Source organism: Anarrhichthys ocellatus, unplaced genomic scaffold (genome assembly GCF_004355925.1).
Source record: "Anarrhichthys ocellatus isolate YVR2014 unplaced genomic scaffold, GSC_Weel_1.0 scaffold16, whole genome shotgun sequence".
Taxonomy (NCBI): domain Eukaryota; kingdom Metazoa; phylum Chordata; class Actinopteri; order Perciformes; family Anarhichadidae; genus Anarrhichthys; species Anarrhichthys ocellatus.
This window is the reverse complement of record NW_022280046.1, coordinates 2521646-2540504: the sequence shown is the minus strand read 5'-3', so window position 1 is coordinate 2540504 and position 18859 is coordinate 2521646. Positions and strand designations below refer to the sequence as shown.

Below are 18859 nucleotides of genomic sequence, written 5' to 3'. Positions count from 1 at the left end.
CCCCCCCCCCCCCCCCCCCCCCCCCCCCCACCGCTCCGTTCTGCACCAGCACTCTCTGAGTGCACAGCCACAGGGTGCAGAGCGGCTACGGCTCCTGAACCAGCTCACCTGCACGCCACCACCACGCTTCTCAATCGCGTGGAAAGTTGGAGGACTAATTTATCAGATATCGCATGTGTTCACGTGCGACTTGCCGGGTGGTTTGTATCGCGGTAAATCCACCACTCTATGAAAAAGAAGAAGAAGAAGAAGAAAACCAGATAGCTGCGCCTGTCATGAGATCTCTTTGAAAAGCAGAGATTGTTGAGGACTTTTTTTTGCTCGTTGGCTCGTTGAAGAAATGATTCCAGCCTGATAAAGAGGAGACGGTTGTATTTTGATGTCAGTATTGGATGAGAGCCGCAGCGCTGTATCAGAGAAATATGGTAAGAAGCAAAGCAAAGAAAAACAAGCACTGCATCAATTTCTGAGACTTATTCTTATTTCTATTCAATGATGTTTACGTTGCTTTTTTGTAGCCTAGTGGTTGTTTTTACAAGTGTGCAAACAGACAGAGAGCTGTATGGGGAATCCACGACACGTTCACCACGCATTTGTCAAATATTACACATCCTGGGTGCTGTAGGGTGAGCTTGGTGACAGAAGCACCCCGGGGGCACCTGTTTCATCTTCAGAGAAAAACAAACTTATACCGTGGAGAATGAGATCAGTCCATTCATTATGTGTGCCGTGTGAATGTTGGGAGTGTATTCGACAAATGTGGGCTATCACTGTGTTTTCAGGGGACGATGCTGACCGTGCGTTCGTGTCTGTGATGGCAGGTGGTGTCGCACGGAATACAGCTGATTTGTTCTAAATGGAGAACTGCTCAAAGAGGATAAATTGCGTGCAAAGTTGTGCGGCTTTCTGCTGAGGGAGTTATCCAGCGCCCCCTCCCACAACCCCACGAATAAACATGAGTCCACGGCGAGACATGGGGCCGCTCCGCTGCGTGGGATTCACCGCGTTTCTCCTGTGCACAGGTAAGACCCCCCCCCCCAGAGACACCTAAGCTAATGCCAATGAGCACTTGTGTTCATACAGCTGCAACACGAATTATGGAAATGAAAGGTAATCGTCACATAATAAGAGCCACTGTAAATGCATCTACCTTCATCGAGTGGTTTTTATTCAGTTTGGAACATTTAATGAAATGCAAATGATTTCCTTTCTGCCAAGAGGACATATATGATTTATGAGACACATAATTAGCTGTAAGCTGCTGGGGCAGAATGCAAAATGACTTGTGATATGAACATGAATGAACTGTGACAGTTGCCTATGGGAGTGTGTGGGTTTGGGTGTTGTAGTTTGGGGGGTTGTAGCAGCACTTAAATGGGATGCGGTGTGTGAGAGTATGGCACTGCAGAGCACCAGGAATAACAACAGGCTGCAGAGCAGCAGACACAGCCCAGAAAAAGAGGAGTGCATCTTTTCACTAAGTTTAGGCAGTTCTGCTATTGTAAAAAACAACAACAACTTGTGTGTGGGTGAAATCTCTGTATCTATATGTGTTTTTGAGTGTGTGCATCTGCATGTTCTTGGGTGTGCCAGTGCATATATTTGCCTGTGAGAGTGTGGATGTTTGGGTGTTATGTGTGTTTTTTGTAAGACGTGTGCGATTGCGCAGTCCTGTGATCACCAAAAAAATGAATATGTAGGAAAAATCATGTGTTTTCATCCTCGCTGTTTAGCTGCCAATCACGAGGCGTATGTAAAAAAGACTCTTTCTCACTCAGCTGTCACTATGACAGATATCTTTGTCATAGTTAGATGATGGAGAAATACTGTATACAGCGTGTATTTATAGGACATTTACTTATTTTATTTGTGTAGTTTTGTTTATCCTTCCATTATGGTCACATTTCATTTTTAAATTTCAATGCGGTAATCTTGGGATGCGGCAGCCTCTCTAAACCTGGGTCCATTAGCAGCAAGAACAGTCAGATTATTTGACGGACTGAAGCACTTATAATAAGTGCTTTAGATGGCTGAACAATTAAGTGACATATTTTGCAGAAGTAGGTAAAGAAGCCAAAAACTGTGCTTCAATAAAAGTACAGTTCCTCTATAATAACCAGCGGCGTACAAGATTCTTCACTTTTATCCTGAAAACCTCACGGTGACGACACAATAGTCCTGCATATAATGTATAAACTTCTGTTGTTACACTTCTGTTTTTGTACGGATTAAACAAACAAGATACAATGTCTTAATTAGTGAGCTTTAGTTTAGTTTACAATGTTTATTAACCTTTGGACAGAGACAAGCTACCAGTTTCCTACTCTTTTCCGTCTTTGAGCTAAGCTACGCTAAGCTCTCCTGCCTGTAGATTTGACAGAGAGACGTGAGTCAGTGTTCTAATTAGTTAATTGCAATATTCCTCAAAATATGTATTGGAGAAAAAAAAATCAGACCAGTTGAAAGCCACTCCACAAACATAAATAAAGGTTGGCTGAAGATTCATCCGTATTACGCTGGTTCTTGTCAGCCACTTAATCTTTGCAGGTGAAAGTGGAGAGGAAGGGGAAAAAAACCCTGACTCCCTCCTGTCAGTCAAACCCCCTGGTGTGCAGAGTCTCTGAGGATATTATAACTCTCCAGCCACCTGGTTGCTTTCACCGAGAGGTTCTAGGTTGTCTCTTTAAGACACACGTACTGACGGGCACATACTGAGAAGGATGCCTACACACACTCACATACTGTCAAACTGGCCATCAGGACATTTGGAAGAACTTCATATATGCCTGGCATGCAATAGGATGTGATGGAGTTGTTTTTTTAAAAAACATGACAGATTGGAGGATTGTCTCTTAGTCATAGAGATAAAGTTTCAGGGGTGAAAAATTGCCTTGCTCACACTTAACATTGAGGCTACCACACACAAGTTGCAGGAACAACTTTATGACGTTATTAATACCACACCTACCACACCGACCATTGTTTGCATACTGTATAGTTTTCATCACCTGTTCACAAGTATTTGAGGATAAAGGGCGCTGTGCTTAACAAGAGTGGGAGGATTCTCACTCAGAGCTTTGCCTGCTCTTTTGTATATGTGTGGGCCCAGCCACGGTGGATCGGGATGGAAAGTTGAAAAGTTACAAAACCAAAAGCCTTTAGCCTTAATTTAACAATAGCTCTCTTATTCTCTCTCTCTCTCTCTCTCTCTCTCTCTCTCTCTCTCTCTCTCTCTCACACACACACACACACACACACCCAAAGACACATCGAACTCTAACCAAAATAACATTATATATAGCACTCAAGGCACCACTGGTAATTTCAGATGTCTGATCACCACTACCTGTTTTGCTATGTTTGCTGACCAGAGAATGACTGCTGTAGGTAGCCCAGGGTGGTAATATAATCACTATTTATCAAGCCCTGTGGAACGCTCTTATTGTACGATAAGTTGTAAATGTGCAATGCCAACAATTTTCACATGCTGCTTTCCAAAATATCTGTGCATGACAAATATGTATGGCTGAGGTTAGGGGGAAAAAAACTGCCAAAGTGTTAAATTAAACGATTAAATGGATAGTTTGGATTCGTCGAAGTGGGCTTGTATGAGTTACTTGTCCTAAGTCTGGGTATTACTTGCAGTAGATAGCGCTCGGCATGCCCCCAGTTTGGAGAAACAGACAGGAGAGCCAGCACAGAAGCAAAGCAATGTGCTGCTGTGGACAGGTGCAGCAGCGAAACATAGTTTAGCCACCTGAAAAAAAAAGCCCACCTAAAAAAAAAAGAAGTCAATATCAGTTTAAGTGTAGGCCTGCTCTATATTTAGAATATTTTCACTACTTTACCATGCCGGGGAACTGAAGCTGTGTTGTGTGACTTTGGTGTTTTAAAGGGCAAGTTTGGATTATATTGTGGTAGAACAGCAAATCATGTGTTCTGCGAGGTAAAATGACCATATTATGGGACCATAATGTACTAAATGAACATCATGCTGTAGTGAAGAACACTTGAAACTAGCGATTGAGACCATACATTTGTAGGGTCATTTTCTCATAGATTTCCATACAATCAGACTTCTTTTTGCAAGTTTAAGGCAAATTCTCATTGGCTTCACTTTTCAGAACTGTAGGTTGTCGCCTGGTTAGGATTAGGCAACTAAATCCTCAAGGTTAGGGAAAGATAGCGGTGAGAAATAATAGAAATGATGTGATGGGTTGAGCTCTGGTCGCCTGCATGAAAGTCAAACATGCTACACACTTATCTAGCACCCCAACCTCTACACCCTCACGTTCTGCCTCTTTATATTAAAACACACACTACAACTTGCATCAGAAGTGAATGTGGGCAAATCACGAGGTCTAATGTGAAAGTAATTCCTATAGGACACAGGGCTGGGTTTTCAACGAAGAAGAAACAGGCAGAGAAACTGGAGCAACTTTACACTGTTGAATAGTCAGACTTCAGTTATTATACATTAAGTATGGGGAAAACAGAGATCACAAAGAATGCAGTGTTTTGCCAATGGGCATAGCAAATGTAATGAGCCATTTGTTTTCTCTTAGGTAGCCGGTTGGCCACAGGTTTGTGTTACTGTAAGACAGAAAGGCTCCGCAGGCAAAATCTGAAAGCTATGCACCTGTATTACAAACAGTGGAACAGTTATATCTGGTGCAGGATTCTTGAATCCTGTAGCTCAGTAAGCTTTGATGCAATGTCCAAAATATCTTCCATCAGTCCTTTTAGTCAATTCAGCCTTCTAATCATTTGTGCTGTTCGAGCTTCTTGAGTGTGATTGACTGGTCTAAGTCCAGGGATGTTTTTCTGTCCCGGTCTGTCCCTGTTGCCAACAAACCAAGTAAATTCATTGTTCCTGTTAACCATGTCAGTTTCATTCCTTGTTATTCTGATTTATTTTATTTGACTTGACAGGCAATGCTCTTGCAATGATTGCACCAACATGTAAATGCATGATTCATTGCATTAGGTTGAATGTTTTCCCATAACGTTTTTAACATTTTTCACCTCAAAGAATGTTCTATCCTTTCTGACCAACATCTGAACATTAAACTCATATTACTAAATGCATTCAGTTTAGTTTCTTTCAGTTGAGAAACATTGCTAAAAAAATCAAACCTATACGTTCAACAAATAATGTTGAAAATGCCTCTTTTGCTCTCCACATGGACTGTTTACCTGTATTAAAGCAAAGCCTGCTGATACGTGGTTGGTTAATACTTCTTGGACTCCAACGAAAACCAGAACACTTCTGATACCAAAATCCTATCCCGGTGCCTTCGGTATCTACGTAGGGAGCAGGTCGTCTTCCACGGAGTCCGCCATCTTGCACCGCCATGTTTTTACAGCAGCCCAGAACGGACACTGGCTCTAGCAAGAGCTTTTTGCATTTTAGGGATGCGTTCCAAAACCCAGTATTAAACAGGCCCTGGTGCATAGTAATTAAAGATTGTAGCATTGATAAGCCCCGACGTTACTGGTGCTTTTTATTAGTACTTTTTAATGTTTTGATGTAATTTATTATCATGCTGCTGCAGCATTTTCTCTGCTTTCTCTTTCGGGTTGAGCTCCTTCAACTACAAACACACATAGAAACAAACACACACGAAGCGCGAGCAGATAAGCCGCTGTGGTGAAGTAAACCAGGGGAAGTGAAGGACACCGGAGTTGACGGCAACTACACTTGTTACTGTACGTGCAAAAATATTAACTACATCTAAATATTACAATATATATATATAATATAAAAGCCAATACTTTATCAATACATCTGTGAACATGTTAAAATGTGTTGAATGCTTTCCTATGTATGTACGTATGTATGTATATGTGTGTATCTACAAATTCATGTGTGTTTGGATGTGTGTATCTACATCTGTCTGTATGTATGTATCTTTATTATGTATGCATTCAGACTGGGAACAGGTCAGACCTATTATTCAAAAGAACAGATTACCAAAGATATTTTTTTGAATTACCAATGCTGCCGTGACCGGCATCTGTTCACGTTTAGAGGCTGCAGTGGATTTAACACGACTAAGGGTCATTCTGTGGTGTGTTCTACCTAAGTTTCCACAGCAAGTCTTTAACAGTCTACTGACGAAACGGGCAAAAAAAAAATAAAAAAAGGAAGACTTGAAACAGATTATCTCATGTCAATGTTAGGTGAGAGGAAGCTCACACACTGTACACACATTAAGTCTGTTAAATCCAAAACGGCTTCTACCACCTGGAGAGCAAAGTCTCGTGGGTTATTACTTGTTGGCTTTGAGCATCTCCTGGTTTCATCGTAGGAGGAGATTGTCAGTTCTCCACAGTTCTGCTTCAAGAAAAAGAAGAGGCCAACAGAATAAGCTGACTTTGTAGGAACCCCATATGAAAATTGTCTCCCACTCTCTTCTTTTTTTTCACTCTTGGTTCTACTGAAATGCTTCAAAAGGCTTTTCTATGAGCTGTAATGTTCATTACCATAAAGCGAGAACTAGGATACCTCTCACTGGAGGCCTCGACCAGAAAGCTAAAATTGAGTCTGTCTCTTGAACATCGTGAGTCTTTCCCGCAGCAGAAGAAAGCGTTTGACTTAGTTTATCACACTGAAAAGAACACATTTTGTCTGTAAAGCAAAAGCCCTGTAGATAAATACACATTTAATAATAATTTGCCAAATCCAGTGCAAAAATGTATCGTCACTGAATGAAATGCTGTATTATAAAGTGATAGATGAAGACTGGCTTGCCCCGTATGGCACTAACACAAGGCTCTAGAGAGCAGAGGGAAACGCTGCACCAGGGAGCCATATGTCATATTATATGGGTCATAACACACAGACAAAAGTCATGAAGTGAAAGGTCGTGTAAAGAACACTGTTGAGTAAAATTTGTAGTACAAACCCAACATTTTGGTATGCTTAAAAAAGCTGGCATGAACTGGGGTCTGTAATAAAGCCAACTGAATCCCACTGAACAAATTTAACTGAGCCACTAGTTCTAAGAGAAATGACAGCCGGGTTAGTATGGAAGCAGCTTTATTGTCCGGTTTAAAGTTGAGCTATAGTATAGCCTACTGTTGTTTGTTGTATCTACATCTATCGGACAATTTTACAAATCATATTGAGGCTACTTAAACACTGACTAACCTAAGTATTGTTACTTACATGCTCTCTTTAATTTATTATTATCCATATGGATTAAGAATTCCTTCGAAAAAAATAAAACATTAATTACACATATGTCAGCTCACACTTATTGTGTTTAAACTTGTGTTTAAAGCTGCAATCATTTATTTCATGGGCTACTTGGGGGCTCAGGAACAAGTTGTAAAAAACACACTGACATATAAAGTTGTCACAGCAGATGTGTTTGGAAGTAACTGCCTAAATACAACACATACAGAGCAATATCAACAGTCATCGGGAGTCATTTTCCTGTCCACCTGTAAAAGCCAATATTTACTCTCCCTTTAGCTGTTGTGGTCTCCACCAACTCCATGAGAGTAATATGTGAGTTTTTAGCTCGCCAGATGTTCGACTTTTCTCCCAAATGTTTTCTGTCTGCAATGTGGTGTTGAGCGTCTCATACAGTCGGTTTCTCAGAGTTTCTTTTCTATGAAAACAAAACGCAGAATTTGAGATTGATGAGCCGGACATTGCGGACCAGAAAACCCAAACAATGTGTAAAAAGATCGTAAAAAGCTTTTTTAGTACTAAGAGGTACTGCATATTTGTGTGATAATTGTCAGTTTTTCCCTACGAGCAACACCTTTGCCTACAGTCATGTGATCCAATGTCGATATAAGAATATTGATTAATCAGTGCAGCTTTAAAATTGGCAATGACTCTTAACCAGCCACTGAACTACAATTTGGCAAATAGTATATTTTTATTGAGGAAAACAATGAAAGTATACCAAGGAGAGAAATCCAATATGTGTTTTCTAGTCTACAGCTACTGTAATTACGGATTAGCATTTTCCTACCAGCTATGATACAGCTATTTATCCACTCAACTGCTATTTCTTCAGACGATGAAAGTGGATTTGTTTTCCTCTGAGGTCCACAAGTTTGCTTGTTGTCCCTGCAGACCCTTTTCAGATGGACCTCATGGTGAGAAATGATTGGTTACAGTCATGAGAGCTCAGCAGCAGTCATTCCTCCTTGAAGGTTAAACTTGAGTTTCCGTGCATTTGCCTAGCAGCAATAGCTGATTCTCTTAACTTCAGTTTTGTGTAATGTTTTGCTTCCTGAATTATGTTCACGGGCAACATTTTTCCCGACAGGAGGCAACAAAGTGCAGGACTTACACACCACCAGAGACCGGGTTCACAGTGCTAAGTGTGGTTTGGTTAAGGCAATAAAAGCCTGTTTAAGGTGAGGGGAAAATTGTGGTTTTGATTAAATTGATTAAAATATATTTAAATGAATACATATTAAAGTAAATAGGTGATATGTGATACTTCAAGGACAACGGTCTTTCTGCTATGTGTGAGTTAACCATAACCATACAAATTGAGAAATCAATTGGGTTGAAATGCTTTCTCCCCTGACTCATGTAAAGAACCTTACCATGGCAGCTGTGGACCTACAGTAGAGGGAGAAAAGCTCAGTATTTGATTTAACATAAGGAATATTCAGTTGTTTATTGCATCCTTAAATCCAAAATGAAATGTTCATCAGAAAAAAAGTTTGTTTCAAACACATACTGTAGATGAGCTATGCCTGGATGACCCAGATAAGCAGCTCTTCGTGGGGCTGCTGACACTAAAGGCCTTTTTGGCATTAAACAATTCTTAATTGATTCAGTGGATTTGAGGCAAATCTTGCCCCTGCTGATACACCCTTTTCATCCACCTGGCAGACCTTATGATTTGTGGAGAAATGCTCAGAGCATCCAGAGTTCAAATACAAGCATTTCATACAACCAAGGCATTTTACATGCGATTTAATTTGATACAAACAGAAGACGGCCTTTGTTGTGTCTTTGTGTGGGTAAAGGTATAATACTGTGGGAAAGATGTCTGTTTCATCAGCAGAGCATGTCATAAACAGAGTCAGGCTTGGTGAGTAAGTGAAATGGATGGTGAAGTTTTTTGCCCCCCCCCCCTTAGTCAGCTAATGGCATTAGCTGATGTCATCAGCTGTGCAACCTAAGTGATTGACAGGAAACGGCTTTGATCTTGCACACTGATTGTACTGTACAAGGACGGTGCAGCGCTCCTCTCTTTGCAGGGAATTCAAATTACAGGCGTAATGGTGGACATAAGTGAGTGTAGTCGCCAGGCAGGTCCTGGGGTTGCTCAGCTCAAATGAAAACACTGAGGCATACATTGAGTTAAACCTGAGAATTCAGAAAGGCGTGGGCTTTAGACAGCATGACAAATGAGGGGATTTTACTCTAACTATTTCCTCGGTCACAGGACATGGTCATTTGCTTTCCCTGAAATCCACAGGATGTAATCCACTGGGGAGAAAGAAATGCGAAAAGTCTTTCTTTTTCCACAGGATTGGCTTTACTAATAGGATCAAAGATGGAAAGGATGAGAAGAAGAAGAATCGATATATGACAGCATTAAGATGAAACATCGGCCTGCTTTCCTTCTTCACTCAGTGTTTGGAGAATTGGGAATACAATGCACCCAACCATGGCTGGCGCTTGAAGATCCGTGCTGATGCACCGCGACACACATAATTACACACAAACGCCCGTGTGCAGCATCACTAAAGCTTCTGTGACACATTGTAGCTGCGCACTGTAAACACACACACACACACACACAGACATGGAGGCACACAAGACTCATCTGCTTGGGCAAACAACTTCACAGCCATCCAACTGGGAAGGGATCGCACTCTCCGGGAGGTCTGGAGACAATTAGCATAACTAACAGAACACTCTGCGCAGTCCCAGCAAATCAGAGGGAAATGATAAAGAACCTATGCAATCAGAGCGTAGAAAGAATGTTAACAGCATTTTTTTTGTCACTGCCTGTATGAAAGATTGACAGAGAGAGATCACATATCTCGCTTCATCAGCGTTGGTCCCACAAGACAGTGGAGGTACAGTACGTGCTCTCTTTTATTACAAGTCTGTCACCTGGGCTTCAACCCCCTGCTGAGATTGGCATCGCTCTGCCTCACTTTACAGAAGAGTGGTTGGGAAGTTTTTGCAATAAGTTGTCTGAGGAAGCCAATTACATTTTTCTTTCCCCGTATTACTGAAGAGAATTCCGTCATTTTGTGTGTGAATGCCGCAGGTACCGGGGTAGAGATGATGACAGTGATGATGGGAGAGTTTTCTGGTAGTGCCGTTATCTTGCCAGGTCAGAGCAAGACGCCATCACCCAAGTTTTTTTTTTTTTTTTGTCCAAACATGACAAAATTGTTTCAGTTGAAACAAGAAAGGTGCACTCAGCAGAGTGCAGAGCTCCGACAGATGGGTTTGCAACGACCACTGCTGTACTGTGTGATTGAGTAATACAACCAGTGCTGTTTGACTTTATTCAAACTCAAAAACAAGACACGTTTTTCATGGATGCACTCAGCTGTGTTATCACTAGCCGGTATAAAACAGGTGCTAAAAGGTGCTCTGGGAAAGTGTGAGTCACCACGAGAGATCTTTGAGCATGCAGGCATAACTGGTCACCCACAATATTGTGCAGTCTACTGCATCAGAATGCGAGACAAGCCGTGGATAGACACAGAGGTGCACATTCGCTCAGTCACGGCCGGACGTACTTACACAGTCACGCACGCGACCGAACACACCACCTCTACCTCAGGCTTACGCCTGGCGGAGATAATGAACCTGGTGTGCGGCACACTGGCAGAATCAGAATCACCTTTATTGGCCAAGTATGAACTGGATAAATGTAGGTAAAGAATAGATGGGACTTTTATGTTGAAAAGTAAATATATGCATAAAAAGCCATGTGAAAGCTGTTTCTGTAGGTCTCCACAGCCACAGTCTGTCTGCCTCTATCTATCTGTCTCCTCACTCCGAGTGTCTGATTCCAGTTCAAAGCTATTCTTCAATTCATTGATTTGAATTCATTAAGAAATGAGAAAATAACCAGCCTTGCACAACAGCAAAAGAAATTTAGAAAAAGAGAAAAAAATCTCCACATGGGTGAATTATAATTTCAAACTTGATAGACATTTCAGAATTGAAACCCAACGGGAAACTATTCCACACTTTTAGGAATGTGGTTCCCAAACCAAGACTCAATTCCCTTACCAATTTTCGGCAACACTGCCTCAAGAGAGGTAAACATTGCAGAGAGCTCCAGCCAATAAAAAAATGTATTAGCAATAAGACTTCCATCTTCCAAAACCTATATCCACATAGGTGTTAAAAATTTGACGCGGGAAGCCAAGTGAGGCTGAGCACGTCAACCATAGTGATAAATAGATTAGAATAGCCTCAGCACTTTTCAAACGAAAATCATTGTGTTGTATTTGCTTCAGATTATCAGAAATGTGCAGTTGTGCATGTAACTTCTGATATACCAACCAAAGAGCTGCCAGTTTGCATGTTAATGTGCCAACTCTGCACAGTACACATGCGCTTCAAAGACATTTTAACAGAATAACAGTATATAACTTTCTGTAGGAACAAGCTATAGGGTCAAGCACAGTTTTGATTGCCTTTCAGTGGCTGTACGTACGTATGCGTGGTTTAGTTGTTCGGCTAACACATTGGCCAGCAGAATGAGACCCAGATATTGATCGATCTGTGGGCGTCAGGCCAGACCTGAGCACAAAACTGTTATTGGTCAATTTCTAGTTCACATTAAATGTGCTGATGGCCAGTGGGTTGGCCCTATTAGGTCGGAAAATTGAAATCTGTGGAGCAGCGGAACAGATGTCATTACAAAATGAGAAAAATATGCTTTTGAGCATCAACAATTGACCGCTGTGTGTGTGTGTGGGGCTGTGTAGATGTGTGCGTATTGACATACAAAGCCTCAGGTTCCCAATACAATCTTTCTACATTGTACTCCGCTCATATTCTCCCTCGCTCATCCTGCTCATCGTTCCCCTGCTTCATCCTCCTCTCCCCACTACGATTCTCCCCCTCAGCTTCACATCTCCGTCTCAGTTCTCCCCCCTTTCATCTACACCTCTTGTTTTCCCTCTTCATTTACTGTTTTTACCTCTTTTTCTCATATGTTTTAGTCTTTTCCATCAAAGAGCACAGCTAGATATACAAATAGGAAAATATCATTGGCAAATCTAAGAGAAAGATTAAGAGCACATTTTTTTGCCAGCAGCTTTTCTTCAAAACGGTAAATATAGGAAAGCTTGAATATTACCAGAAAAAACAAAGAACAGTTCATATGATCATTTCCTTCCAATAAGTTTAATGTCAGAGGGTACAAAGGATTAATACGCTTATTCACTTTTTTTGCATGAATTGAATGAGAAGATCAACACCACTCTCATCCATCACTAGGCCAGAAAAATAATGTCACAAAATGTCAAAGTATTCCTTTAATTGCCAGGGATATGTAACAAGTGTTTATTAATGCATTTGCTATTTAAGTAGATGTAATGATGCTCTGTTTAACACACTGTCGGTGTATCTTGTGCTTGTCGTGTAAAAATTGATTTACTGAGGTATCATTTTTAATAATTTAACAATAAACATAAGATCACATGTAAAATGCTACAAATGTAACACAGACATTCATCCATCCCCTTGCAACTCTATTAAAATCTATTCAAAAGACCTAAAAATTTGGGCCTCTGCTTGTGCCAAAAGCAGTTTCACACTCTTTGCCCATCACTGTTATGATCCGTCTCAGGTAGATATGCTTGATGCCTCATTTTATTACTCAAAAGTTAACTTGCCATTTTCTGGCGACTAGTGCATCAGGCTGTATTTCTGTAACCCACAAAAAGATCTTTTATCCACATTTCCACTCTGCATCCACAGCTCCGTCTCCATGCATTCATTCATTTTTCTCTCCCGCCACCCGTGGTCTTTACTTCTTAGAATGTAATTACCACGGGTTACAAGACCAACAAACATACATTCTTACCAGAATCAATCTGAATAGAGGAGAAACTGCCAATCAACTGCCTGCTCAGCCTGGTTGCTGCGACTCGACCAACAGAAAAAAAGTGAAGAGAGCAGAGCTGATTTTCTTTCCCTATGTGCCTCCAGTGAAGGGATACCAAGTTGTATGTAAAGAGAACCAAATCTTTGCCTCGATGTTTGGGGCTTTTGACTCATCTGAACACGGTTCCAACATTTGTCAACACACAGGAGATTGAAAGGCTTTGAAGGCAAACTGGTTGACCAGATTACTCTAAATATCAGATCACTTTCAGGCCATAACGTGTATTTTGAGTGCTTCAATCTGCGCATAGCACGTGCCTGCGCCTTATCCAAAGCTATAAGAGTGATTTTACAATATCTCTTATTTAGTCATCCTGACCCTGTTTCCCTCATGAACAATGTGGTGTGCTGCTCTGAGCATGCCCAAGGCCAGATCTGGGCCCGGTGCCTCAGTAATAGAGGATAAATCAGTTTTTAAAAGGTTCATATAGGAGGAGGGGGGGGGGGGGGGGAGCCGAAATGTATCCAAAGCCCAAGGATCATGAAATCCCCTTTGTTTCGCTGTGGGCTTGAAGCTGAGGGAGTGAGCCTTCTGTGGGCTCCTGGTACCGGTCTGGGGCCTGTTGAGTGCCAGCATTTCCCAGCAGGTAATTGGGCCTCTCTGAGCCAGTGTGTGTGTGTGTGTGTGTGTGTGTGTAATCTCTCCATGAATACAGTGACTTTCACTTTCCAAATTAGGCATTGAGGGACACACAGCACTTTTATTTCAGGTAACTGATGAGGTGAACAGCTGGACTGACGTGGTCCACTCATGTCTTAACACTCCCAGCCTGATGTGTGATTTCTATCCGCACTTTCATTTTCTTCAGCATCTCATCCCCTTGTGGGAGATTCAAAGGCTGTTGTGGATTCTAGCTTTAAATAATATTGTATAAAAATAGGCTGGGGATATATCATCATCTCTATGTAGTCTCTGTGGAGCTCCCACCATGTTTTTTTAATAGAAAAGAATTCAAAAATATGCCAAGCTCCAATTCACTTGACAACTTGCCATTTCTTTAATTGCTCAGGTCATGAGATTGCTTTAAACCAAAACAAATCTAATTCCAGGAGCCAGACAATGTTGAAAAAATCCAGCACTATATTGATGTGCAGTACACAAGAAGCAACAGTACAGTGTGCTGCATGTTTACCCTTGTATTGAATTCCAATCTTTGTTCTACATCTTGCATGCAGGGTGCAGGATCAGGTAGCTTTTATCTATGCAGTGACTGTCTGTCCTACTCAGTTACAGTATCTGCAACAGCAAATGTGCAAACAACAACAGTCTGTTAGAAAAGACAGATATCTCTGACTCAATGTCAGATAAACACAGTACAGGCACATTGCAGTAGTAGAGGTTATTAAAAGGGGCAGAATTGTTAAACGCTATCAAGTAGGGCTGCAGTGGTTAATTGTTAACCCTTTTAGATGTCAGAAATTGCTCATCACAAGCTCCCAGAGGCCCAAGCTAATGCTACAAAAGTATTTGTTTTGTCTGGCCAACAGACCGAAATCCTTAAAATCATTTAATTTATAATGATATAAAAAGGAAAAGCAGCAAAATCTAAATTGTAAGATAAACGCAATGCATTTCTTTTGATAAACGACTTGAAATTAGTTTTCAGATTAACAGCATGGTTCTAGGTACGGCAATGTCTGTCCATCACTCTGTCTGTCGGTCCAATAGATTGCCACCGGCAGGTCAAAATGTTTACATATCCAGCAAAATATTTCAAGCACAAATGTTTTTACGGACATTCATGGTTCCCAGATTGATGTATCGTGATGATTTTGATCCCTCCGTTAGCATTTAGTTCAAAGCACCAGTGTGCCTTAGTGCAACCTCACAGAGCCGCTATAGGGACTTATTATTTTCTTCCGAACACCTATTAATTGATGAATCAGCTAAAAGTTCATCACTTATATAATGGTATCAGTATATACGCACATTGCGAATCACTGGTAAAGAGTTCAAATATCCTGGAGAACAGTGAGAAAGCAAACATTTGCAAATCCTTTAAAGCCTCAATCTATATTGAGACTGGTGTAAAACTTAAATGTGCAGAAGACCCTTCATCATACAGAGGAAACACGCTATTCATAAACTGCAGCCTGCTACAGTACATGAAGCTCTTGCGTCAAACACGTTGCTTTCCTGTAGTATATTCTTGTGTCTACTCATCTCAAACATGTTTGCTCTGTTTGATTTGTCCATAGTGTATACGCACTGCAAATTTGTATCTTGCCCGTCTTTGGTTGGATTTAGTCAAGCCAGGATATACCTTCAATCTGTAAAGCTAATTACTACCACTTCCATCCCGATGTACGGGGCAGAGGTTCTTTCATATGTAGATTTGATTAAATTATGCCATGGTGAGCTCATTAGATTGGATTTACATTTAGATATGTTTTTGTGCTCCGTCCCCTCTGAACCCACTCAACACGAGCACTGCAATCACAGGATTCTGATGACCTGACATTTCCCGGCCAGCTTTTCCACCGCCGCAGCACTGCGCGCCCACAAAGTCGTGTCTGCTCATCAAAGCTGGGAAATGGCACCATGCTGCTTTTAAATTCATGGTTCACTTTGCTATATTAAACACTCTCATGGTTTTGTAATGGGTCGAGCTTGTTCACTAAGTCGGTCAGAGAGCAGATCAAAGGCCGGCCTCGGTAGATATACTGTCAGTACTTTGGACCGAATCGGCTGTGAAGAGTCAGGACGCCAACTGTCAGTCAGGGTTGGGACACTTTCCCTCTTTCTGTCTGCGGTCAGGCTTTCATTTTTTTTTCATATGTCCTAAATTTCAACATTAATCAGGAATCTTTACATTTCCATACAATAGTCATTGCATCACAATTTATAATTTGTTAAGTTGCTTTGCTTCAGGGTTTGAGCTGGGCATGAATGACTGTTTTAGGTTAGCTTGCTTAAAGAAAGCAGTGGATCTAATCGTGAGGGGGAAAAAATGAGAGATGTAGCCATCAATCATAAACCCCCGTTTTTTCCTGCTGTCAAATTACCTCTGCACCATCACACCACCCCCGACTGCAATTTCATAGCAAAAGAACACTTTATCTTTCCAGCTGTCAGAGGAATGATCAGCCTGTTGATTGTGACGTGAGCGTCGTGGTTTGCCGATTAAGTTTCCCTGTTCAACATTTAGGGATGAATAAGCTACCGCACACCCTGCAGTGCATACGGCATGCAAAACATGCAGGGATAAGGTATGTGCATGAATATTAACATGATAAATTGACGCTGTATTTCCATTTGCTCGCACCTTTTCTTTCATAATGATTTTTTCTCCCCTTTTTTTTTTTGCTGATGTGATATTACATAGGAGAATAATAGCTGTAGAATAAAAGGGAGGATTGAGGGCTTATCTGGCACTGCAGGTGTGGTATTATACAGGTTTCTCAATGGGAATCAGACTTGTGGTGTGGAGTATAAGCTCCTGCACCGTGCAGAGCATTCTGCACGTAATCCCAGCGCACCTTCCCATAACTGGGAGCTGGGATGAAGGCATACAGTCTGTTGGAGGCGCGACACTGACAAGCGGCCACTGAGAGAGGGGCTTGAGTGCGTGTCGCTCTTTGTTGCGGTTGCGATGCTGCGGCCACTCAGCGCCGCCACGGGGAAATCCTCTCCCAGCCAATGTAAAGGCCGCCTCTTTCTTCCTTTCAGTGTTAAATAACACACACAAAAGAGACATGATGGGCTGATAATGTTGTTAGAGGAGAAAAGGCAGGAGATGGTTCATTTTACTGTACTGCGAAAAGGGTTTAATGCGGCCAAAACCATTATCCTAGTAAATATAGCATTATCTTCAAACAAGCCAATTATATATTACTAGTGATGCTATACATTTAGATGCCTCATCCTTCAAAGCAGAGCAGGAAAGAGAAATGAATCCATTTTCATTATGTGTACTAATCTATTTTTGTGCTGCACAGTGTTCGGCTCAGCTAATCAACAATCAGTCCCCAAACTTGTGTTATCTATTTCCACTGCACATTGTGGTAAAATGAGACAGTGGATCTGGACCACTGAATATTCAGCGAGTCTTTGTAGACTAATTATAATGTGTGTCTTCATAAACTTGGGGACTGCATGCGGTGACTGAGTAAGGCAGAGCAGAAAATAAATTGATTTCTTGCTTTGATGCAGCTGTGTTGTGTGTGCACAAGTGTCTGATGAGGGGCCGGGTGAAAGAAAGAAGTCTTAAGTCTTTATTTCTTTTGTATGATAATTTAGGCCAGCTAAAGTGCAATCGCATCATGCAGAATCCCTGCCTCAGCACAAGGATTGCAGGAAATCTATTCTGGGCCGTGATGAAATTAATGGAACATTTTATTGGTGCAGGTCATGTTTGTGGTGGTGCGGCATTGTAATGAAGAAGAATGTTGAGGAATGATGTTGAGGGGGTGGAATGTTACAATTCCCCCGGCAGGTTCTGCTCGCTGTTGAATGGGAAATAAGTCTATCATGGGGAAATCTCGCTCAAAACATGTAATGATTAATGTGAGTTTGTATGCTTTGTGCACACGTTTGATGATTGACTACAGGCAACATGTGCAAACACACACACATCAAGACATATGCATACAAAATACACTCATATGAAAAAAACGTCTTCACTCTTCGGCACCTCGCCCACATTTATTTACATACCGATACACATAAAGGTTAGTCACAATAATGGGGGCCAAGGGGGCGGATGGATGGAAAACTTGCTCCCACATCTCGAATCTGTATGTACGTAAAATGCTTGTTTGTGTGTTTTCTTCCCATCACTTTTAAATTCAACTTTGAAGCCCATTTCTGCTCACCTCTGAGACAACCAGACAGCCTAATGGATGAAGAAACTGCTCGTGTGTGTCCATCGATGTCAGCGAGCATAAAATTGAAACTTTAAATAGAACCGAGAAACTTTAAAAACCGCTGCATTTAGCAATTTCACAGCGGCAAAACATTGGCACACTCATCTTGAGACATTAGTGTAATTAATGCAAAGAAATGAGACCATTAGATCTCAGCCGCTATTGGCTTCTGTTTTGCATTTTAAGATGTGAGTGAAATACACTGAAGAGGCCGGTTAAGTTCTGTGTCTTAGCAGTTAGTGGAACAAATCAAACTTGCTTACTTAAAAATAAATCTCACCAGACAATGATCAAACTCATTTTGTCATTACATCATTGTTGTTATCGTCATGTTTAGAGTCTAGTTTTTCGTGAACCACGTCCACCAGCCAGTCATAATCACTCAGGGTTGCTTTCTTGTGCCAACTAGCTGGAGGCTAGCAAGGCAAACGTCAGCTATGAGTGGATCATATATATATAAGATGAATAAGCACCTGACGAAAACAGGATCCTGCAGGGCCACACGCCCTGTATCCTATGTTGCTTCCCTACAGCAAAAAGCGAGCTAGAGACCATCTGCATTCAAGCAACCATTCCTTAGTGAGCCCTGAAGTCACAGTGCCGGCAGACAAAGTAACCGCACCGTCTCCAGGAATATGCTGTGATGAGGCTTCTGGGTTGCAGGACCACTCACACAGCCGCTCCGTACATGTCTGACATGGCCTTGGATGTGTTGTTTCAACTTGGAAAGCAGGGAAGAGACGGTCCACATTCTGCATTGCAACTAGTCTTTATTTAGCCCTCCCATCCCTTTACAGAGGATGTGCACATATACCACACACACACACACACACACACACACACACACACACACACACACAC

The 18859-nt window shown here is 41.6% G+C and overlaps 1 protein-coding gene across 2 annotated transcripts in view; it reads left to right on the top strand.

The window, feature by feature from the left end:
• The first annotated feature begins 68 nt into the window (after positions 1 to 68).
• LOC116387973 (transmembrane protein 132C) overlaps positions 69 to 18859 on the top strand; it is a 127836-nt gene continuing 109045 nt past the window's right edge. The window contains exons 1-2 of one of the 2 annotated variants that reach the window (XM_031855475.1): positions 69 to 425; positions 822 to 1022. In XM_031855475.1, the coding sequence (XP_031711335.1) occupies positions 956 to 1022 (67 nt within the window). In that variant the 5' untranslated portion in view covers positions 69 to 425; positions 822 to 955. Of the gene's footprint in view, positions 426 to 782; positions 1023 to 18859 lie in introns of both variants that reach the window. The other variant, XM_031855474.1, reaches the window with a different exon arrangement.